Consider the following 24,645-nt stretch of genomic DNA (forward strand, 5'->3'; position numbering starts at 1 on the left):
GGTTGTTTATTTATTAATATTTTTAGCCCATATGAAATGAAGTATGTTATAAGAATTGCGTTATGATTATTGATTGCTGTGTTTTCAAATCAGTCGAATGGTTTATTTTTATAATTTTCTTGTATAATTATCCAAAAAGAAAATGAAGTGGAAATCTCACTTGCTTGCGAGTGGGCACAAAAGGAGGTGGTAATGTAGTGACAAGAGAAGTGCGGGTGGCATTGAAATGGCCTGAACAACTCATATATCCAATTCTCCCTATAAATCAGTTATCCCGACTCAGTGACTCACCACTCACTCGTCACCCATTCTCTCAAACTCCTCAGCATGTCCTTCACATCAATCTCCACTTCTCTCTCGCACCTATCCTCTGTTACAGCTAATGGCTGTTGTTTTCCTGCAAATGATTTTGGAAAATTCACATCTCCTAAGCATCTTCTATCTTCTAAGCCCAAGTGTTCTCCTTTTATAAGGTATTTTCTCGGAGGAATTCGTTTTGTGAAAAACTACTTACTCGATAATAAGTGCATCATTAGCTGACTCTAGCTACTTTATAAATCTTTGAATTCTCTTTATTTCAAGTTTTGAGTGGACATGGTCTTTTCTTTTCTAACTTCATTTGTGTTCTGTTCGCTGCTGATTTTTTTTTCTTTTGAAGATTAAGTAAGAAAGGGATTGAAACTTAGAGAACACAAATTTAATTTAATCTCTGATGTTGTTAGTTGTTTTTAGTATCCAAAGAAAGTATGACCTAATTGATTTTAGTAAATATTTTGTTTATTGGATTATAAATTGGTAACTCTAACGTGTTTGATGAACTTGTGTCTTATTCTGATATAGATGTCAGTCACCAGTTACTGAGGAGCGTAAAACAATGTCCGTTCTGGACAGTGCAAGCAATCTGCTTACCAATTTTTTAAGTGGGGGAAGACTAAGCAACATGCCCATAGCAGAAGGTGCAGTGTCTGATCTGTTTGATCGTCCTCTCTTCTTCTCTCTATATGATTGGTTCTTAGAGGTACTTAGTTATTTCTCTTTGAACTATCTGTCTGTGGATGATGCTTTGGAGTCCTATCCCCCTTTCACCAATAAAACACATACTCTTCAATATATTAATTACTATTGCTTTTGAAATGCCTCTATAGATGAGGGTTCAAAACCCATCCGCCTAGCAGATGTACTGCTCTAGGTGAACATGAGATTCCACTTATGTCTCATAGATCTTTCACCTATATGAAATAATATGATGCCATTAATGAAGTGAATATTGTATTGTATTGCTCTTATTCATGTCACGTCTCTTGTCACACACACTGCTATGTTCTTTTGTTCTTGTTGTTAACTGTTAATGGCTCATTAAGATTTTCAATCTCTTTGATGTGGCAGCATGGATCTGTGTATAAACTAGCTTTTGGACCAAAAGCATTTGTTGTTGTATCAGACCCCATTGTTGCAAGACATATTCTTCGGGAAAATGCCTTTTCTTATGACAAGGTACTGTCTTATGCTTGGCATTTAACAACTTTCTATATGTTGTTGCCTCTGTATCCATATGTACCACAATGTTCATGTCTATAATGATCAAGCATCCAAACATACATGTATATTTATGTGATATTAGTTGAAGTATCTGAAATTTTGAGGAGACTATAACGCTAGCAGCTAAAAAAATGGCCAGAAGTTACTACTGAACTTGATTGAAACAGCCTTGTTGTGTGTTGTACTTTTGTTTGGACAAATTGCATCCCTATTCTCTGTCTTTTTATGCAATAGACGTTTGTTGTGTAGTCTGACACCTGTTGGCTTGCTCTCTCATGTTCCATCGATAGCAGAAATTATAACATCACCACTAACCCTTTGAAACACCTCATATTCTCTATTATTGTCGTTTTCTCCATCCTCGCCTTAGATCTATAGCAATTCTATTTCTTGTATTCTTTTTTCCTACCCTCAGCTTCAACTGATCAACCATATCCAGCATTTGAGAAATGGGAGAAGATGATCAAGGGAATTATATGCTGAAAACCATTAGAGAACTTTTTCTACCTCATAGGATTATTAGAACTTCATAAGGGAAAACTTTAGTTCTTCTGTGACAGAAGAAATTGCATATTTATATTAAATAAAAGGATTTCCATGCCTAAGCACTTAAGATGTCCACTCTAATGTAAGAATTTTTGGAAACTTATAAAAGTCCACTCAAATGTAAGCATCATAGTCTCCATTATTGTCTTTCAGCTCTATTTATTTTAGATTAACAATTTGGATCTCAATGGCTACTCGGTGCATGTAGTTAAGACCACTTTTGGCATAAGAGGTCCTTGGTGAAATTAGACGTAAAAGTATATAAGTGAATAGAAGAATTTATTTCTCCAATATTTCTCTTCTACTAAGAGATATGAATTCAAAAATTTATGTCACTATAATATTCCCTCCAACTGCTGTATCGAAACTTGATGAAGTGGAGAAAGGACAAAGGTGTGTAGCAAAGTTATGGTTTTTATGGATCTTCAAGGATATACTATTACTAGTTACCCATTTGTGATAGCGAAAGACATTTTTGTTAGATGGTGTAACTGCACGAGTTTATCTTTTTTTTTTTTTTTTTGAAATGCTCTATCCAATGAAATTATTATGAATTTGAAATGTCCTGATTAGGCCAATATGTATTCCTCATACATTCGTAGTTATTAAAGGTGCACTAAGGCGCAAGGGTCCTGAAGCCTAAGCGCAAGACGCAAGGCTCAGGCATGCGCTTGAGCGACATGAGGCACATTAAAGAAAACAATTAACTGTCAGGGACGTGATAGAATTAGAATTGTTTAAGAAGGAAGAAGTTAGAAAAGGAAGAGAGGCACATAAAGAGAGAAAGATTTGGAGAGAGAAAAGGGAAACTTGATAATTCTCATTGATACCTTTAGGGTTACAAAAGCATGACCTTATAAAGGAATAAAAGTGTTGACGATGTTACAACTAATATTACCTTTACAACTATAAAATGTAACTTTCAAAATAACACCCTTACACTACTCTAGGTACCCTTCACAAAGCAAAACAACAGCTAAAAGACGAAATAACTATCAGAGATAACTAATTAATTCTGTAAAATAGGATAATTCACATATCAGTACTTAAACTTCTTATTCTTACGCTGATATGTGACGATACTCCTCCCTTTTGCGCATTCTTGTCCCCAAGAATGATTTAAATCAGGAAATTGCCTAGCCATGAGAGCCTTGTCTTCCCATGTAGCATCCAAAGCAGATAGCCCAGTCCAATGAACGAGAAGTTGAGGCACTGCAACATCATTGACCACTGCGTGCCTGGTATTTAAGACCATTAAGGATAGAATATCAATTGGACCATCCTCAATAGGTGGAAGGGTTGTTAAGGGTGGATCACTAGAAGTATCCTTCCTCTTGAGAAGAGAAACATGGAAAACAGGGTGCACCTTACATTCAGTAGGTAGCTTAAGTTTGTACGCCACTTTTCCCACTCTGGCCAAGATCTGAAATGGCCCATAGAACTTGGCAGCAAGCTTGTGAGAACTCTGAGGAGCTATAGAACGTTGGCGATAAGGTTGTAGTTTTAAAAACATCCAATCATGCGGTTTTGGGAAGCACTGAGGCAATCTTTAAGCGCCAAGTTCATCTTTTCTCGTGCTTGTAGAATTTCCTCCACCACAACAGGTAGTTGGGGTTCCATTCCATAAGGGTATGGAAGGGGCTCATTTTTAATGCGCTATGATAATTGGAGTTATACCAGTACTCTGCCAAGCCCAACCAGTTTGAGGATGGTAGGCACTACTGAAAAGTAGTTGAGTGCCTAAGAACTTCGTCAATTCCTTCCGAAAAATCCCTGTAAAAATGTGATCCCTATCTGAGACGATGGACCTGGGCATTCCGTGTAATTTGAAGATGTGGTCCAAGAAGGGCTTTGTGACACTAGCCACGTTAAAGGGATGAGTGAGTGGAATGAAGTGGCCACTCTTGGCGAATATATCCACCACTACTAAAATAGTGTCATAGCCAGCTGATTTGGGCAGTCCTTCGACAAAGTCAATGGCAATGTCTCTCCAGTACTCTGCCAAGCCCAACCAGTTTGAGGATGGTAGGCACTACTGAAAAGTAGTTGAGTGCCTAAGAACTTCGTCAATTCCTTCCGAAAAATCCCTGTAAAAATGTGATCCCTATCTGAGACGATGGACCTGGGCATTCCGTGTAATTTGAAGATGTGGTCCAAGAAGGGCTTTGTGACACTAGCCACGTTAAAGGGATGAGTGAGTGGAATGAAGTGGCCACTCTTGGCGAATATATCCACCACTACTAAAATAGTGTCATAGCCAGCTGATTTGGGCAGTCTCTCCAGGCTGCATCTGGAACTGGTAGGGGTTGTAGAAGCCCAGGATATGGTGCCAAATCAGCCTTGCAACGTTGGCAGGTATCACAACTAGCCACCCATTTAGTGACCGCTTCTGCCATTTGAGGCCAATAAAAATTCTGTTCTAGCCTGGACAAGGTTCCCTGTGTACCAGAATGCCCTCCTAGAGGCAATGGCAAACTTTGATCAACTTGCCTCGTAATTTGGTTGTTTCCCCAATATACAACCGATATTTGTATTTCAATACTCCATTTTGCTAAACATAGTGACCATTCGGTTTAGGTTGTATTGCAAGCTGCTGGATAAGCTTAGTAGCTTGTAGATCGTGTTTATAAGATGCCTGAACTTCATCCAACCAAGTAGGAACACCTATAGAAATTGCCATCATTTTGGCTTCCTCTACCTGCACATCCTCAAACTTCCTTGAGAGAGCATCATCAACTTTATTCTCGCAGCCCTTTTTATACTCTATTGAATACTCTAGACCCAATAACTTGGAGATGCCCCTGTGCTGGATTGAAGTGTGTAACCTTTGTTCTAAAAGGTGTTTTATGCTTTCATGGTTTGTCTTAATCACAAAAGAAGAAATCTTCAAGTAGTGCCTCCAAGAGGTGACAACATGGAGTATAGCTAGTAATTCCCTCTCATAAGCGGATAACTTTTGATTTCGGGGGCATACTGCCTTAGATAGGAAACAAATGGGCCTATTTTGTTGCATTAAGACAGCCCCAATACAGGGGCTTGTGTCATGAGCTACTTGAGATTGTTGAAAGCTTCAGTGGCATGTGGAGTCCATTTGAACTGCTCCTTCTTGAGCAATTCAGTGAGCGGTTTGCAAATAGACCCATAGTTTCGAATGAAACGCCTATAATACCCCGCGAGGTCTAAAAGTAAAGTTAAATCTAGCATTCTGCATAGACCAATTGCAATCATTGCATTTGGATGTAACTGTGAGGTGTCTACCATCGGCCACAATCATAGGGGCTGATTTCACCTTCACTAGTGGTAATTTAACCTCCCCCGCCAGTTTGAGATCAATAAAGCTGTGGGTAATCCCACTATCAATCAAAATTAAAATAGGTTTCCTATTTAAGGTTAAGCTTCATGGTCGTTTCTGTTAGTCCACCATCCAAGGCGTTGATAGAAACCAGAATCTGTTCCTCCTCCGCCTGATCTTCACTCAGCTCCTCAACACTTTCAGGGGTGGCCTCTGTTACTCCTTCTTTTAGCTCCCCTTCAGTGGAGATGGCTAGTAATTTTTTTGTGTTACATTGGTGGATTGGAAAATAGCGCTCACCACATTTCCAGCATGCACCAGGAGTTCTCTTAAGATTAGAGTTCTGTGCAGTTGATTTGGTATCGATTGATTTAGTGGGAATGGTGGTAGAAGAATTGATTGTGGATGGGTTCGATGGTTTAGTGGTAGAAATTGGTAATCTGAAATTAGGTATGGGCTTGGCCACCTCTAGAATATCCTTGAGATGGTACTCTTGATACTTAGTCTGTTTAATGGCAGTGTAAACATCTGTGGACTCATGAGATCTCACTGCTGATCTTAGTTCCGGTTTCAGGCCTGCTATGAAACTTGAAGTGAAAAAAGTTTCTGATCAGTTGATTTAGTATCGATTGATTTAGTTGATTTAGTGGGAATGGTGGTAGAAGAATTGGCTGTGGATGGGTTCCAGGGTTCAGTGGTAAAAATTGATGATCTGAAAGTCGGTTTGGGCTTAACCACCTCTAGAATATCCTTGAGATGGTTCTCTTGGTACTTAGCCTATTTAATGGCAGTGTAAACATCTGTGGGCTCATGAGATCTCTCACTGCTGGTCTTAGTTCCGGTTTCAGGCCTGCTATGAAACTTGAAGTGAAAATCTGAGATCTCAGGATGTACCTTCTCTAGCTTCAACTTTGCTTCTTCAAAGAGATCTTGGTAAGCCATAACTGTAGTTGTTTGCCTCAACTGCATCCACAATAGTAGTTTCTTGAAATCGTTTTCCCACCGCCTTCACAAACTCGCTCCAATTGAGTCCTGGGTTTACAGAGCCCAATTTTTATACCATTTATCAGCTCTGCCATTCATATAAAACCCAGCTAGCTCCACCTTCTTGGCCTCTAGTACATCAAATAATTGGAAATACGTGGAGCTCTTGCTGGTCCAAGTTTCCACTTTAGTTCCATCAAAGGATGGCAATTCACATTTGGATAAAAGCTTGTTGAAATATGGGGTTTCCTGGTTGGTTGGTTCTCCTACATGAGATCCCATGGGAGAGCTGCCTAACTGGACTTTTTCTGGGTTGGAGAGTGAGCGTGAGTCTCTTGAATAGAGCCTGCCTTTTTGCTTGTGAGACGACATGCCTAGAGCCTTTTGAGCCCGAGGCGCGCCTGTCACATATCAGGGAAGGGGAAAAGTCTAAGGACTGATTGAGGAATTTTCCCATTGCAAATTCTATTTTGATTATTTCATTATTTGTGTTTCCTATATAGTTCTATTCTGTTATTCCGTGGGTTGTGTTTAGTATTAGCAAGTTAGTGGGATGTTAGAGCTGTCCTTGTAACTGCCTTCTTCTCCCATTTAGGAGGAATTGCTGTAGATATTGGTTATCAATTAATGAATGGAGTATTTCCTTTATTCCTAAATTCTTCTCCCTTCTCTCTTCTTTCTTTCTATCTCTTCCTACGATTCTAATTTCTATCGAAGAGGCTCTGATATCATGTCATGTAACCAATTGAACTAAAAGTTTAAGCTGATAGTTAAAGGTCCACTTCATATTAATATCTGTTAGGCTTAGCCCAAGTAAAATTTATGAAATAAAGCCCTTTCAAGTGTCTTTATGTTTTTTCAAGTGAAAAACATCCCACATTGCTTTCAAAGCACTTGGTGGAGATGTTTATAAAGAAGGTCCTCACATGCTTGGGGTGTGCCCCAAGGGGTACCCACTTTTGTGAAAGGGTGAGGACCTATCTCTTTGGTTGACCACCACACACACGCGCGCGCCGTCCGAACCGGGCCGGGTCGGTGTGGTGTGGTGTGGTGTGGTGTAAAATGTATAATTTTTTATTAATAATAATTTTAATATTCTTTTTTATTAATTTCGGAAATAATTTTTTATTTAATTATTTACATTTTGATTCAGTCTTTGTGAACGTTATTCACAACGTCTACTTTGCTCTGAACGTGTTTTCACCAACCCAGTCTTCCTGATTTTCCTCCTTCACCTTCTCTATGAAATCAGAGCTCTCAGCAGCTCTTTTTTCTTGTATAAATAGGTGATGAGAGACTGCCTTCAAACACAATTTACTTTCATTCATTCTTTATTTTTTCGAAAACTGAGCAAGTTAACCAGAGAGTGTATACAGAACGATTTTCGTACGGTGCAATACGAAAATCGTATTTAAGAGGGCTGTTTTATCCTGGAGCCGACCGGAGTTCATACTGTTTGCTAAATTCCGGCAGTTCCGCGAACGTCTTAAAGAAAGCGACATTATCCGCTACTCTGCCCATTTAATTTTGTTCGGTCTGTTCCTATTTTCTGAGTTCGAGCTACAACAATTTTAAGACGGAAGGAGCTCATTTCCGAAGATGGAGACAGAAGATGTTGTTCTACCTCACAACAAAGAAGGTAGCTTCTGTTCTGACTTCGGAAAAACCAATTGTTCCTGAAGATGGTGACGAGGCAGATGTTCGTGCTGCTGAGAGATGGACAGAAAATGATTTTCTGTGCAAAAATTATATACTCAATGGACTGACTGACGATCTGTATGATTACTACACTGCTGAAGAAAAAACAGCAAAAGAAATTTGGGAAGCTCTGCAGAGGAAGTATGACACTGAGGAGGCCGGATCGAAAAAATACGCTGTAAGTCGCTACCTCAAATTCCAGATGACTGATGACAAGTCAGTGGAAATTCAATCTCATGAATTACAGAAGATAGCACATGAAATTATTTCAGAAGGTATGTCTTTAAACGATCAATTTCAAGTTGCTGTCATAATTGACAAATTGCCTCCTTCGTGTAAAGATTTTAAAAATGTTTTGAGGCACAAAACAAAAGAATTTTCGATGGAAAGTCTGATTACACGCCTCCGAATTGAGGAGGAAGCTCGAAAACAAGATTTAAAAGAAGAAGTGCTTATTGTTTCTAATAACACTAAAAGGTCCACTGCGGTTCTGAAACCCACTCAAAAGAATTTTAAGAATCAGAACCGCAAACCAATCCAAAACCGCAACACCCGAGTTAACTTGAATTGGAACCTTCAAAGGAACCAAAATAGGCCACAGCAACTACCACCTAGAAATGATGCTGCTTTCCTATGCTTTAATTGTGGGAAACCAGGTCATATGGCACGTAAGTGCAGGAACAGGCCAAACACTACTCCTAGTGTTAACCTGACTGAAGAGCAACATAATTTTGTTGCTATGATTTCCGAGATCAATCTCATAGGTGGATCAGATGGGTGGTGGGTAGACACTGGTGCTTCTCGCCATGTCTGCTATGATAGAAGTATGTTCAAAACATACAGTGCTGTGACCGAAGATAAGAAAGTGTTATTTGTGATTCCCATACCACTATTGTTGCTGGAATTGGTAGTGTGGAATTGAACTTCACATCTGGAAAAACCTTAACTTTGAAGGATGTGATGCATACTCCAGAAATGAGGAAAAATTTGGTTTCGGGCTATCTTCTCAACAAGGCTGGTTTTACTCAGACTATAGGAGCAGATTTATTTACTTTGACTAAGAACAATGTATTTGTAGGAAAAGGTTATGCTACTGAAGGCATGTTTAAGTTGAATGTTGAGATTAATAAAGTGAATGCTTCTGTTTACTCCTTGTGTACTTTTAATGTTTGGCATGCTCGTTTTTGTCATGTTAATAAGCGAATCATTAAAAATATGAGTAACTTAGGGTTAATTCCAAAATTGAATTTGAATGAATTTCTTAAATGTGATTATTGTAGTCAGGCAAAAATCACAAAAACACCTCATAAATCTGTTGTTAGGGATTCTGAACCTCTAGATTTAATTCATTCAGATATATGTGAATTAGATGGAAAGTTGACTAGAAATGACAAACGGTACTTTATAACCTTTATTGATGATTGTTCTGACTTTACTTTTGTTTATCTTATGAAAAATAAAAGTGAAGCGTTTGACATGTTTAAGTTGTTCATAGTTGAAATAGAAAATCAATACAATAGGAAAGTCAAGAGACTTCGTAGCGATAGAGGCACAAAATATGGTTCTAGCCTGTTTATTGATTTCTATAAAACACATGGTATTATACATGAAACTACAGCACCTTATTCACCAGAAATGAACGGAAAGGCTGAAAGGAAAAATAGGACACTTACCGAATCTGTAGTAGCTATTATGCTTAGTTCAGGTGCCGCCTCACATTGGTGGGGAGAAATCCTTTTGACTGTTTGCTATGTGCTAAATAGGGTCCCTAAATCCAGAAGCAAAATCTCTCCTTATGAGATCTTGAAAAATAAAACACCTAGTCTATCATATTTTAGAACTTGGGGTTGTTTGGCTTATGTTAGGATTCCTGACCCTAAGAGTCAAACTTGCTAGTAGGCTTATGAATGTGTGTTTATTGGATATGCTGTGAATAGCAAAACATATAGGTTCTATGATTTGAATGCGAAAGTCATATTGGAGTCGAACGATGCTGACTTTTATGAAGATAGATTTCCTTTTAAGTTGAGAAATAGTGGGGGTGCATCATCTAGTAGCATACCTGCTACTAGACCTATAGTGCAAAAAGAGATTTAGGAATTTGAACCTAGGAGAAGTAAGAGACCTAGAGTATCTAAAGACTTTGGCTCTGACTTTTATGCTTTCACAGTAGAAGAGGATCCACTTACTATACAAGAAGCTTTAACCTCATTAGATGCTGATTTATGGCAAGAAGCCATTAATGATGAAATGGACTCACTTGAGTCAAACCAAACTTGGCACTTAGTAGACTTACCACCAGGTTGTAAACCAATAGGTTGTAAATGGATCCTTAAGAAGAAACTGAAACCTGATGGTTCAGTAGATAAGTTTAAGGCTCGCCTTGTAGCTAAAGGCTTTAGACAAAGAGAAAATGTTGATTTTTTTGATACTTATTCACCTGTCACTAGGATTACGTCTATACGTGTTTTGATTGCTATTGCTTCTGTGCACAATCTAGTGGTGCACCAAATGGATGTTAAAACTGCGTTTTTGAATGGTGAACTAGAAGAAGAGGTTTATATGGATCAACCTGAGGGCTTTGTAGTCTTTGGTCAAGCTCATAAGGTATGTAAGTTAGATAAGTCTTTATATGGGCTAAAACAAGCACCTAAGCAATGGCATGCAAAGTTTGATAACTTGATTATTTCAAATGGCTTTAAGGTGAATGAAAGTGATAAGTGTATCTACTATAAATATGAAAATGGTCTTTGCACCATTATTTGCTTGTATGTTGATGACTTGCTTATTTTTGGATCTAATATTCATGTTGTGAATGCTGTTAAGTCAATGTTGTGTGAAAACTTTGACATGAAAGATCTAGGAGAAACGAACGTCATTCTTGGCATAAAGATAACTAGGTCTGAAACTGGAATTTCTTTAGATCAATCTCACTACGTTGAGAAGATACTAAAGAAATATAACTACTTTGACTGTAAACCTGCATGTACACCTTATGACCCTAGTATAAAACTTTTTAAGAACACTGGAGACAGTGTAAGACAATCAGAGTATGCTAGCATAATTGGTAGTCTTCGTTATGCCACTGATTGTACTAGACCCGACATCACGTATGTCGTAGGACTGCTATGCAGATTTACTAGTAGACCTAGCGTGGAGCATTGGAATGCTATAGAAAGGGTCATGAGATACCTTAAAAGAACCATGAAACTTGGATTACATTATCAAAGGTTTCCAGCAGTCCTTGAAGGATATAGTGATGCTGACTGGAATACCTTATCAGATGATTCCAAGGCTACTAGTGGCTATATTTTCAATATAGCTGGTGGTGCTGTTTCATGGAAGTCTAAGAAACAGACTATTCTAGCTCAATCAACCATGGAATCAGAACTGATTGCACTAGCTGTGGCTAGTGAAGAAGCAGGTTGGTTGAGAAGTCTGTTAGCTGAGATTCTCCTATGGGAAAAACCGATTCCAGCTGTATTGATCCACTGCGATAGTACCGCGGCTATTGCTAAGATTCAGAATCGTTACTACAACGATAAGAAACGACAGATACGTCGTAAGCACAACACTGTGAGAGAGCTACTCACTAAAGGAGCTGTTAGAGTGGATCACATACGCTCAGAAGAGAATTTAGCCGATCCTTTGACGAAAGGATTAGCTAGAGAGAAAGTCCATAATACGGCAAAGAGTATGGGACTTATGCCCCTACAGTGATGAGTTACACACAATGGTAACCCAACCTATAGACTGGAGATCCCAAGAAATAGGTTCAAAGGGTAATAACAAGTTGTGTTGTAATATGAGTTAGATCATGCAATAGAAGCATGAATATCCTGAAGCGATTTGAGGTTGAGATAATAGAAACTCTTAATGAAGTCTATACTCCAGGAGTACTTTTGATAGACTCACCTATATGAATGTGGAAGTGAGGCCGCTTCCTATGAGTTTAGGGCAAAACTCTAGAGCATTCATTAAACCGGGATAGACGTGCAAGGCCATAAACGCACGGGCTACTAGAACTACACTCTGAAAAGGTTATGGCGTGATATACGTCAGAGATAGAGTTCAAGACTACGAGTCACTCTAGTAAAATCTGAACTATACTCACTACGCAAAGGTTCAAATCGAAAGATACCTTTGTTTATGTCTGACCTTATGTAACTGCTCAGTAAAACGTTTTCAAAAATTTTAGTGGGGGATTGTTGGGCTTAGCCCAAGTAAAATTTATGAAATAAAGCCCTTTCAAGTGTCTTTATGTTTTTTCAAGTGAAAAACATCCCACATTGCTTTCAAAGCACTTAGTGGAGATGTTTATAAAGAAGGTCCTCACATGCTTGGGGTGTGCCCCAAGGGGTACCCACTTTTGTGAAAGGGTGAGGACCTATCTCTTTGGTTGACCACCACACGCGCGCGCGCCGTCCGACCGAACCGAACCGGGCCGGGTTGGTGTAAAATGTATAATTTTTTATTAAAAAAATTAATAATAATTTTAATATTCTTTTTTATTAATTTCGGAAATGTGAACGTTATTCACAACGTCTACTTTGCTCTGAACGTGTCTTCACCAACCCAGTCTTCCTGATTTTCCTCCTTCACCTTCTCCATGAAATCAGAGCTCTCAACAGCTCTTTTTTCTTGTATAAATAGGTGATGAGAGACTGCCTTCAAACACAATTTACTTTCATTCATTCTTTATTTTTTCGAAAACTGAGCAAGTTAACCAGAGAGTGTATACAGAACGATTTTCGTACGGTGCAATACGAAAATCGTATTTAAGAGGGCTGTTTTATCCTGGAGCCGACCGGAGTTCATACTGTTTGCTAAATTCCGGCAGTTCCGCGAACGTCTTAAAGAAAGCGACATTGTCCGCGACTCTGCCCATTTAATTTTGTTCGGTCTGTTCCTATTTTCTGAGTTCGAGCTACAACAATATCTGATACTAATTAATGATAAAAAGGGAGGCGTTGCATAATATCACCTTTTACCAAGTCTTTATTTATTTTGTCATCTTAAAACATACCAACTCCCTTGTGGGAGGTAAAGTTATAGAAGGAAGGAGAAGATACCGTATAATTCATTCTTCAATTAGTAAACAAAAGAAAACTAAAGGAGACTTCACTTTTGAGGTCTTAGTTTGCTGCATTAATTTGATAAAATTGTCAATGAAACCACAAGGCACCTTGTTTAGCTATCTTGAAATTTGTATAATTTGGCAATATATTTAGTTTCAATGTTATAAACTGTTCCAGCGCTTTGATTGCATATCATTTCTTCTTTTAACTGAAAATTATCATATTTTAATAGGGAGTTCTTGCTGATATCCTAGAGCCAATAATGGGGAAAGGACTTATACCTGCTGATCTGGATACTTGGAAGCAAAGGAGAAGAGGTGACTAATTTATAATTGTCTTTATGATTGGGGATCAAGGAACTAATGCCATATTGTGAAAATCATCGGGCAATCATGAGTCTTCTTGAGACTTTTTAGCTTGTTGTTCATGTCCTAGGATGGAACAGATGAAGAGTGGCATTGTTTTGTATATATAGGTTGTGAACCCAATGGAAAATTAGAAGATATTAACATAGATGATGTTTAAGTTTACCATGTTTAGCAGTCTTGTTTCTTGGAAATCCGCCAAACTCTTTCTGTAGTTAATAGTAGTCAACAACAACAACAACAACAACAACAAAGCCTTAGTCCCGAAATGATTCGGGGTCGGCTAACATGAACCATCATATAAAACCGTGAAAATCAAGTCGTGTCAGCGACACAGATTCGCTCCCTCCACTCCGTCCTATCCACTACCATATTTTCCTCAATTCCCAATAAACTCATATCACTCTCGATCACCCTCCTCCAAGTTTGCTTAGGTCTTCCCCTACCCCTCACCACTACATCCCTTTGCCACTCTTCGGTTCTCCTAACCGGCGCATCAAGCGCTCTACGTCTCACATGGCCAAACCACCTTAGTCGGTTTTCTCTCATTTTATTCTCAATAGATGTAACCCCTACTTTTGTCCTAATTATTTCATTACGCACCCGGTCCTTTCTCGTGTGACCACACATCCATCTCAACATACGCATCTCCGCCACCGACATCTTATGGATGTGGCAGTGTTTCACTGCCCAACACTCCGTACCATATAACAATGCTGGTCTAATTGCCTTCCGGTAGAATTTTCCCTTCAATCTATTAGGCATGTCGGGATCACAAAGGAAACCCGTAGCACTCTTCCACTTCGACCAACCAGCTTTAATCCTATGGGCAACATCTCCATCTACTTCTCCATCCGTTTGGATAATAGATCCTAAATACCGGAAGCAATCCGAGGCCTGAACAACTCTCCCATCTAGGGTGATTGTCCCTGCCTCCCTACTCCTACGGCCGCTAAACTTACACTCCAAATATTCTGTCTTACTTCGACTCAACTTAAAGCCTCTAGATTCTAGAGTTTGCCTCCATAGTTCCAACTTCATCTCCACTCCTTCTTTCGTCTCATCAACCAACACAATATCATCTGCAAACAGCATGCACCATGGTATACCATCTTGAAGTGAACTTGTTAGTTCATCCATAACGATGGCAAAAAGAAATGGGCTTAGTGCGGAACCTTGATGCACTCCAATCGTAATAGGAAACTCTTCAGTTTTCCCAACACTAGTACGTACACTCGTGCATACTCCCTCATACATGTCCTTTATGATGTCAATATATTTCCGCGAAATGCCTTTCCTTATCAAGGCCCACCAAAGTACTTCCCTTGGTACCTTATCATATGCTTTCTCCAAGTCAATGAAAACCATATGCAAGTCTTTCTTCTTATTTCGATAGTGCTCCATTAATTGTCTCATTAGATGGATGCCTTCCATAGTTGATCTTCCCGGCATAAAGCCAAACTGGTTTTCCGAGATCTTCACCGTCCTCCTTAGCCTTTGTTCAATCACTCGCTCCCAAAGTTTCATAGTGTGACTCATTAATTTGATTCCCCGATAGTTGGCACAATCTTGGACATCGCCTTTGTTCTTATACAAAGGGATTAAGGTACTTTTCCTCCATTCTGATGGCATCTTATTGTTTCTCCAAATTTTGTTGAAGAACGTCGTCAACCATTCGATTCCTCTTTCTCCCAAACATCTCCAAATCTCAATAGGGATGCCATCAGGTCCTACTGCTTTCTTCAACTTCATCTTACTTAATGCCATTTTGACTTCACCCTTTTGAATTCTCCGCAGGCATTCATGATTTATCATATCGTGATGGATACTTATATCTCCAACATCTTGTTGGCGATCTCCATTAAATAAGTCATCAAAATAGGACCTCCATCGTTCCTTGATATCCTTATCTCCAACTAGGACTTTCTGGTCCACATCCTTCACACATTTAACTTTTCCGAGATCTCGCGTCTTCCTATCTCTCATCCGAGCAATTCTATATATGTCTCTTTCCCCTTCTTTCGTATCCAATCTTGTATACAGATCCCGATTCACCTTTGCTCTAGCATCTCGTATGACCTTCTTTACTTCCCTTTTAGCCTCTTTGTATTTTTCGTAGTTCTCGTCACTCCTACATTTCCCCAATAGTTTATAGGATTCTCTCTTACTCTTTACTGCTTGTCGTACTTCTTCTGTCCACCAAGATGTGTCCTTACCCGGTGGCATGCTACCTTTAGATTCCCCTAGAACTTCCTTCGCTACTTCCCTTATACTATGCTCCATCTTATTCCATATTGAATCTATATCTGAATCCATATTGCAAGTCCAAATATCTTTTTTGGTCATCTCATCCACAAATTTTTGTTGATTCTCCCCTTGCAATTTCCACCACTTAATCTTAGTCTCTACTTGAGGTGTTTGTTTTCTTATACATTTCCTACTTCGAAAATCTAGCACCACTACTCTATGTTGGGTTGTCGTACTCTCACCAGGGATCACCTTACAATCAATATAACTCTTTCTCCAAGCACTCCTTACTAAGAAGAAGTCAATTTGGCTCGCATTACCGCCACTCCGATAAGTCACTAAGTGGGATGTTCTCTTCATAAACCATGTGTTCATGATACTCAAGTCATAGGCTGATGCGAATTCCAAAATATCATTTCCTGCTTCATTCTTATCTCCAAAACCATACCCTCCATGAACACTCTCAAACCCATCTCGCCTAGAACCCACGTGTCCATTGAGATCACCCCCTAGTACCATTTTTTCATCCCTAGGAACCTGTTGCACCACTTCCTCTAAGTCATCCCAAAAAGCTTGTCTTATAGACACATCTAATCCTATTTGTGGCGCATATGCACTAATGACATTCACAACCTCATCCCCTATCACTAGCTTAACACTCATAATTCTATCGCTCTTCCTAGACACCGCTACTACCTCATCAATATACTCCCTATCAATAAGAATACCTACTCCATTTCTACCCTTATCCTTTCCTGAGTACCAAAGCTTATAACCCCAAGGAGCTATCTCTCTAGCCTTGGCTCCAACCCACTTGGTTTCTTGTAGGCATAATATATTTATTCTCCTCCTCTTCATAACATCTACAATTTCAGCTAATCTTCCTGTCAAAGAACCTATGTTTCATACAAAAAATTTTAGTTGATAAACAAAACCGTCTGATCTACCTCTTCCAAATATCATGCATAATTGCCAAATAGTGGATCCTTATATTTGTTTCAGACTTAGTCATCTTCTGATAGTAAACATCTGTATCTTTCCTACCAATTTGAACCCCAAAAACCTAGTGTGTTCCGTTATTTCCACAATCAGATCCGCTGCTCCCCACTACTAGCTTCATCATTCAACTGTCCATTATCCCGCGTTCTAACCTCACACTCTTCATTAACAGATAAGATTCTAGAGGTAGTTTAGAGCCCAGCAAGTCCTTGTTTTCCTCTTCATCCTTAAGCGTGAGACCATGATCTTGTTGACGGACTGCTTCCTTGGCACCAACTTTTGACTGAAATCGTTCTAGGAGTTATGGGGACTTCAATTTAATGGTTAAGGGTCCACCCATTTCCAATTAAAAGCAGTGGTGGGGACTTCAGTTTAATGTATAAGGTTTATTTTTTCATCCTAAATAATGAGATTGAGAAGCCCTGTACATATGGGTTAGCTTTTAAGGGGAGAGAGGATTTTTTTTTTAGTGCTTTTTCTTACTGTCCATTGTGATAGTGAAAAAATCCTTTTCCATGTATCATCATGATGCTTTTTGGATGTGTTAAATTTTAATACAGCTTGTACATGCAAGTGGGCGTGTTTCTCATGTCCTGGGCACTTCTAATAAGATCAGGTAGGTATTTTTAAATATCGAAAGTAACAAGAATAAGTGTGTAATAGAAGAAACTATTTGTAATGTTTGAGCCCTTTTCGTCGCCATGAGCATGATTTCGGTTGCCTGAATATGATCTGTTTAGACAAAAATAAAGAAAATGGAAGTTTGGATTCAATGTCTGCAGTACTGATTGTTTGTTTGTTTAGTTTGTCTCTCTGAGTATTGTGGATATATATTTGTAAGAAGACATTATAACATGAAGGATTTATTTTGATGTATACAGTAATTGCTCCTGGTTTTCATGCCTTATACTTGGAAGCTATGGTCAAGGTATTTACTGACTGTTCAGAGAAATCAATATTAAAATTTGAACAACTTCTGGAAGGGGAGGTTGCTTGTGGAAGGAACGTAATTGAGTTAGATCTTGAAGCAGAATTTTCAAGTTTAGCCCTTGACATCATTGGTCTAGGCGTCTTCAACTACAATTTTGGTTCTGTTACAAAAGAATCACCTGTGATTCAGGTTTGAAATAGTCTAAACTTGATGCATTATCTACTAGTAACTCCATCCTTAAGGAGATTACTCTATGTGTGTGTGTATCTATGCGAACCGACCAATGTTCTTGGTGGCTTGCGTGCACCAAAGGTTGATGGTTACTAAATATAAATCAATGAATTTCATGTTATAACTTCAAATTTTATTGGTAAAACTGCTGAACTTTTACTTAGTAGTATGTAGCATTGAGATCAAATTTTTAGATTTTGACGGATTCTTAATTGGATTTTTGACATTACATCAAACATAATGGTTCAAATATTTTCCTTAATTCTTCAACAAAAACAATGACATATGATTACTCAGTCAACATATGAAAACATTTGTTCTTTATAGAAGTTGACAATAGTTACTATTTTGATGGAAAATAAATGAAGTTGAGTATTTTTTCCTCTGCTACAAACTAAGCTCATCATAGGAATTTTTTTTATGTATGTGATTTCTGTTCTTGCTATTACATTTGTTGGTAGTTATCATATGTGTGTGCAGGTTCACAGCGGTTACCAATTAGCAAATTCACTTAATTGGACTGTTGTGAGCTTGTGCCATGCATCAATTCATTTTTCACTGATTTTCCCTCCATCATCCTATTGATAAATGTGTACTTTGCATTTCATGATCTCAGGTAGGCCAAGTCATAGATGTTGTGTCTTTATAAAGAATTAGTAAGTGGTGATGCTAGTGGCATTTTACTTGAAATATCAGATATTGAAGAAATCCAAATTAAATGGAAATCTTTGATATTGTATTTTCTTGTTAACTAGCAATATGGCTGAAACTTCAGAAAGGCAATGACTTCTGATTTGTTTAGGGTATTTGGTCATGATTCAAAGTAAGCTTCAAAGAATTATATATTTTCGTTTTTCGTTTTTCAATAGTGTCATATATTAATATGAGCCTGTGTCGTGCACGCTTCAAACCCAGTGGGCATTCGCGTGTGGGGGTGTGTCAGATATTAATATGAAGTGGACCTTTTAACTATGAGCTCGTGCTTTTAGTTCAATCAGTTCCATGACATGGTATCAAAGCCATTTTGACCTAGTGGTCTAGGGTTCGATTCCTCGCAGCCCCATTTGTTGATTTAATTGCAGGACATGGTAATATGAGCCTGTGTCGTGCACGCTTCAAGCCCAGTGGGCATTCGCGTGTGGGGGTGTGTCAGATATTAATATGAAGTGGACCTTGGACTATCAGCTTGAGCTTTTAGTTCAATTGGTTACATGACAAATAGCAATTGTCAGGCTAACTTGATGCACATGAGGCATGTGTGCAGCTCATTTGTTTAGCACTAGAAAAACAAACATGCTTCAATGCGTGCAGTAAGTATTAAACTCTGTTTTCAATTCCATTCAAAAATTAAATATTGATCTTGCTCTTTGTATATTGTTAAGTTCTCATGATTAAATATGTGGATGTCTGCATATATCTTGCTTGCAGTTGAGACAGCTAATCTATTTTTTATGGAAATCGATTTTGCTGGACTTTTCATTATCAACTTCTTTACTTTCTGGTACTGTCGGATTTCTGTGTGCATAACATGCTAATTTGAGTTTAATATGTCAAGGGGTCTCTCTTACTTGAATTGAATTTTCCTTCACTGTGCAAATAATGGCATGTTTTCCATATGCCATGCCTTCTGAATTTAATTGCCATCTCATATGGAATTTTTGTTACAGGCAGTATATGGTACACTTTTTGAAGCTGAGCATAGATCCACTTTCTATATTCCTTATTGGAAAATTCCTTTGGCAAGGTGGATAGTCCCAAGACAGCGGAAGTTCCATACTGACCTTAAAGTTATCAACGATTGTCTTGATGGATTAATTAGAAATGCAAAAGAGACCAGGCAGGTTAGGAAATTATTGAACTTGTATGGTTAGGCAAGGCCAGTCATCATCTAATATAATCAATCTTTTAATTATTACTTTCCTAGAGACTTCTGTTTCTTAAACTCCATTTTGAGTTCCTGTTGTTATTACTCTGATATTGTTTTTGAATTGCAATTGACGAGTTTCTTCAAGATTAAGCATTTGAAATTTTTGTATCACTATGAAAAAATATGGATAATGCAATGCTAACCAATCAGGCATTTACCATGATTGTTGGTGATCTTGCAGCTGAGCTGATTGTTCTGGCTGAAAATATTTTGATTTGACGTGAACTTTGTTGGGTGCAACTTTACTGATTTACATCACCTATAAAGTTAATTAGAATGATTCTTATTCTGTTATACGATTTCCAGCTTTATGAGCAGTGGGAAACTCTTTGGCTGTAGATGAAAATATAATGATATATGGACTGATTTTGAGTGCAATACATGGCAATCTATAGAATGAATTTATTGTTAGAGAACACAAGGCTGACAAGAAAAATCTAGAGTGCAACTCTCACTCAAAGATGAATAATCTCAAACCTTTACTACATACAGAAGTACTTTTATCGGTTTTGCTACTGTATTTTTTTGATTTGTCCTTTGTTAGTTCTTGTCAGATGCAAAAGAAATCTACACATTAGAGCCTGCAGTTCTTGATTTTGAAGTTTTGACAGGAAACGGATGTTGAAAAGCTCCAGGAAAGAGACTACGCAAATCTGAAGGTGGGTATATAATATCTAAAAAACTATTTACCTGTATAAAACTAACATGGTGATACAGCATGATGGAAGAATACTTAAATTTATTCATTCACATGGCATACCATTGCTGATTTTAATGCCTAATCTATGATTGCAAATATGTCTAGCAATATGGAGTTCAATTGGGGACTTGGATAGGCTATAGTAATTAAATTCTAAATCATCCTCTTATATTTGTTTAACTCTTGAAGTTCTGGAGCTTTTGTTTTAGAAATTAGGGAATTTGTTTTTCTAAGGCTTGGAACAGCTTAGATTATATATGTTGTGTTTTATTTTAAATCCTTCTGGTTCTTTGATTCTTGTTGTAAGTCATCAGTAGCTTTAGTTCTATCATTAAGCATTCTTGAGAACTTGGATATTTTAAGATGAATGATTTTTTGCATCGTGATTTCCTAAGATCGCATTCATATAGAAATATTGAAATATAGAAGTTTGTCGAGTTTTTAGTTAAATCCTATAAATTAGATGTTGGGTTGGGACTTACAGGATGCTTTTCTCTATTTCAACAATCTCATGCCAATCATTAGATTAGCATCCCTCTTACTATCTATTTGTAACATAGGATCTAAATATTGAAAGTGTGCATAATATTGGAAATGTAAACATCAAGATTGATGCTGGTTTCCTCATTACTCATCTCTCCTTTCCATTCATAAGTTACAACATATATTTTCCATTTTTTCCGAACTTGGTGTGAAACCTTTATAGTTAAAATGCTTTTCTGATTCAACTTCTTTTGGTAACACCCTAATGTCTATTAGTGTTGTTTAGTTAGCAAGCGATATAACCAATGGATATCCTTTTAGATGTGTTCCGTTGTATTCATTGATGTTGAAGGCGAAAGTGTAAGGTTTTAAGGTAATACCCATACAGTGATGGTAGCTAACATTATTATATCCTCACGAACAATTAGCTCATCAATGATGCTCCGTGATGTATCTTTTAACACAAATAACATAGGCATTTATGCCTTTAATAGACTTGGTAGACACCAAATGAAAATGTCTGCCTTGCTGTGAGTAGTACTCTATTACGAGCTTGATTTCTTGTATAAGTTCTGAAGCTTTGGATAGTTCTCTGATTCTTAACTACAGAAGCAAGATTTCTGCTTTATTCTCTGGGCAGTTTTTAATACTAGTATCTTGGAGAAGAATGCCACTCAACCCACTTCTAATAACAATGATAAGAATTATATTAGAGTTCACATCTATTTTTTCATCTTTTCTAAAGCTTCTTAACCTTGGATATCCGAATCCTCTAGAATATTTTGAGCTCTCTTTGTCCACTGGCATTTTAAGATCATTTTGTAACCAACAAAGATAAAAGTTCATCCAAGTACTTCTTCAACTTCCCTGCTTCTCTGCTTATGCCAATATCTATGCTATTAATTATCCTTCTGTAACCTGATTTGATTTAGGCATTATAATTTCTGCTCGTGTGAGAGATAGAAAACTGATTTGTAAGTTTCTTTGTTGGTGTTCGAAAAGCCCAAATAGGAGTCACCAAATTCATCCCAGGGTGGTTATAATGTTAGAGCATTACAAAATACTTGAAGTTTGGTAACATAACTACAATTATTTGCAGGATGCAAGTCTTCTACGCTTTCTTGTTGATATGCGAGGAGCTGATGTTGATGACAGTCAGGTAAAACATCCACTGATCTGCTTCTTTATTTCTTAGACAACAAGTCTTCTCTTTCTTCCGCCCTATTTTCTTGCCACAAACTTGACTGAATACAGATTGACTATTTCATGGATAACGAACATTGTTACAAATGATCAAACAGCTCAGTTCATGGTAAATTTTTTGGTTTGTAGTAGCTTATGTGCTTGTACAGCAGCATTTAATGTGCGATAATAAAAATTTTGAACCCCAAATGGTTAACTATTTCTTGTTTACCTAGTCTTTCACTTATTATTATTATTATTATTAAGTTTGCTTTCGCAGCTAAGAGATGACTTGATGACAATGCTCATTGCTGGCCATGAAACGACGGCTGCTGTTCTTACTTGGGCTGTTTTCTTTCTTGCACAGGTATATAATTCATATCCAAATTTGAGTTGTCTTGCGCTTGACATAACTAAACTAAAGTGGAATTGCACTATTCTAATACTTTATAATCAGTATGTTCATTATCCATGATGCGCCTCTATTTGCAGAGTCCGTCCAAAATGAGAAAAGCTCAAGCAGAAGTTGATGCAGTCCTGGGTGAAGGGAAACCAACTTTTGAATTGGTTAAGAAATTAGAGTAGGTAACCCAAACCATTTGCTTTTACTTGCTGATGGTTCTGAAACTACCCAAGTATCTGAATAAGGCAGTCTTTTAGTAGTTACACAAACTTGCGTATATTACAGAGAGAAACCATAGCAAAATAAACAGAAGGCTCAGACAACAATGTGAGTTTTCTCTGTAAGGTTCAAATATTCAGTGGGGATGACCTAACTTCTAACTAAGCCATGTTTTTGGTTGACGTTCCTAGCAATACTATGACTTAAGTAGAGAGGTTGAACTTCTCCCAAAGATTGCAAGCCTAGCTAAAGAAGAAATTTTCCGTGACTGTCTAGTGCTTAATGTCAGAACCAACATAGATGTTGCAATGCATGTGCTAGTGCACGTCATTTGGCTGAATCATGTTTGCTTGCATTCTGTTATTGTTAGCTGATTAATGACTTCGCGTTAATACTTTCAGGTATATAAGACTTATTGTTGTAGAGACACTTCGTTTGTATCCTCAACCTCCTTTACTAATTAGGCGTTCCATCAAATCCGATGTATTACCAGGTATTTCTGATTTATGAAAGTTATGCTGACTGGCAACATAACAAAGCTATTCACTCATTCCTAATGTTGAAATGTCTTAGTTTATCAAAATTGATCGGGGTTGAATTACAAGATAAAAATAATTGAATAATAGACTAAATCGTTTGCCATATTTTATCCTGTTATCTATTTGATGCTTTGGACACCATAAGTATGCAATTCGGAGTTCAGTTTGAACTCTGAATATTGATGGTATTCACAAAGTATATATTCTTAGAGCTTGTAAGTCTTTGAAACTATACTACCATGTTCGTTTACAAGAAGAATTTATATTTTCTAGTTGGGAAGTTGGTTTTTTAATCCATGTCCTGCTAGATATGATAGAATCTCCTTAATTTGATCAAGGAAACCGTAGAGCAATCATTTCAACAATTTGCTTTTGGTTTGATCCATGCCTCTGATGTTTGAATAGTATATGGTTTTCTTTTATGGTACCTTGCAATGCAATACATGTTTTAAGCATCTCACTTCAATTGTGCAGGGGGATACAAAGGAGACAAAGATGGTTATGTAATTCCTAAAGGGACTGATATCTTTATTTCTGTGAGTACATATATATGTATTGCTCCTTTTGTTCTCAATTAATTTAGAATAACAAGGGCGCATGAAAATCATTCTTGAAAATACTTGCCCATTTAGGTATACAATCTGCATAGATCTCCATACTTTTGGGACTCGCCCAATGACTTCGAACCAGAAAGGTTCCTAGTGCAAAAGAAGAATGAGGAAATAGAAGGATGGGCTGGTTTCGATCCGGCACGGAGCCCAGGAGCATTATATCCAAATGAGGTCTTTCTAACTTCTCCAAGAGTAACTTAGGTTTTTGCATTCTATTTGACACCAACCTTAGCTGATGGTTGTAAAAATGGCAGATTGTATCAGATTTCGCTTTCTTACCATTCGGTGGCGGGCCGAGGAAATGTGTGGGAGACCAATTCGCTCTTATGGAGTCAACAATAGCCTTAGCAATGGTATTACGGAAGTTTGATGTGGAGCTGAAAGGGTCACCAGAAGCTGTTGAATTGGTAACAGGGGCAACAATTCATACCAAGAATGGACTGTGGTGTAAATTAAGGAAGAGATGTAAGGTTGATTGACAATGACATAGTGTTATATATGTTAATGAAGTTTCTACCTAGGATTGGTATATGATTTACCATGTATACTAATACAATGAGGCTTGTTGGGAAACTCTAGGTTGTAGGCAGGGAAATTCTTTTGAGATTTGTAATTTTAACATTTTAAAGCAATGTTTTAAAAATTGGACTGGAAGTCGAACTTGACTTGAA

At 37.8% G+C, this 24,645-nt stretch overlaps 1 protein-coding gene across 1 annotated transcript; it reads left to right on the forward strand.

Annotated features, from left to right (window-relative positions):
* Positions 1 to 152: 152 nt before the first annotated feature.
* Positions 153 to 24,645, forward strand: LOC136206784 (cytochrome P450 97B2, chloroplastic-like). Its single transcript, XM_065997959.1, has 14 exons — positions 153 to 473; positions 841 to 1,018; positions 1,387 to 1,494; positions 13,370 to 13,454; positions 17,630 to 17,868; positions 19,578 to 19,751; positions 20,449 to 20,496; positions 22,120 to 22,179; positions 22,483 to 22,569; positions 22,695 to 22,783; positions 23,226 to 23,317; positions 23,838 to 23,899; positions 23,996 to 24,145; positions 24,229 to 24,645. Exons 1-14 carry the CDS (start codon positions 328 to 330, stop codon positions 24,451 to 24,453), a joined length of 1,743 nt encoding a protein of 580 aa, XP_065854031.1. The 5' UTR covers positions 153 to 327; the 3' UTR covers positions 24,454 to 24,645.

This window comes from Euphorbia lathyris, chromosome 9 (genome assembly GCF_963576675.1).
Source record: "Euphorbia lathyris chromosome 9, ddEupLath1.1, whole genome shotgun sequence".
Lineage (NCBI taxonomy): Eukaryota > Viridiplantae > Streptophyta > Magnoliopsida > Malpighiales > Euphorbiaceae > Euphorbia > Euphorbia lathyris.

Excerpts from the sequence above, each read along its gene's own strand:
- LOC136206784 (XM_065997959.1), top strand. The coding sequence starts at position 328 with ATGTCCTTCACATCAATCTCCACTTCTCTCTCGCACCTATCCTCTGTT. Across the intron at positions 22,180-22,482 it reads CTGATGTTGATGACAGTCAG|CTAAGAGATGACTTGATGAC; the intron begins GTAAAACATCCA and ends TTGCTTTCGCAG. Across the intron at positions 22,784-23,225 it reads GAATTGGTTAAGAAATTAGA|GTATATAAGACTTATTGTTG; the intron begins GTAGGTAACCCA and ends TAATACTTTCAG.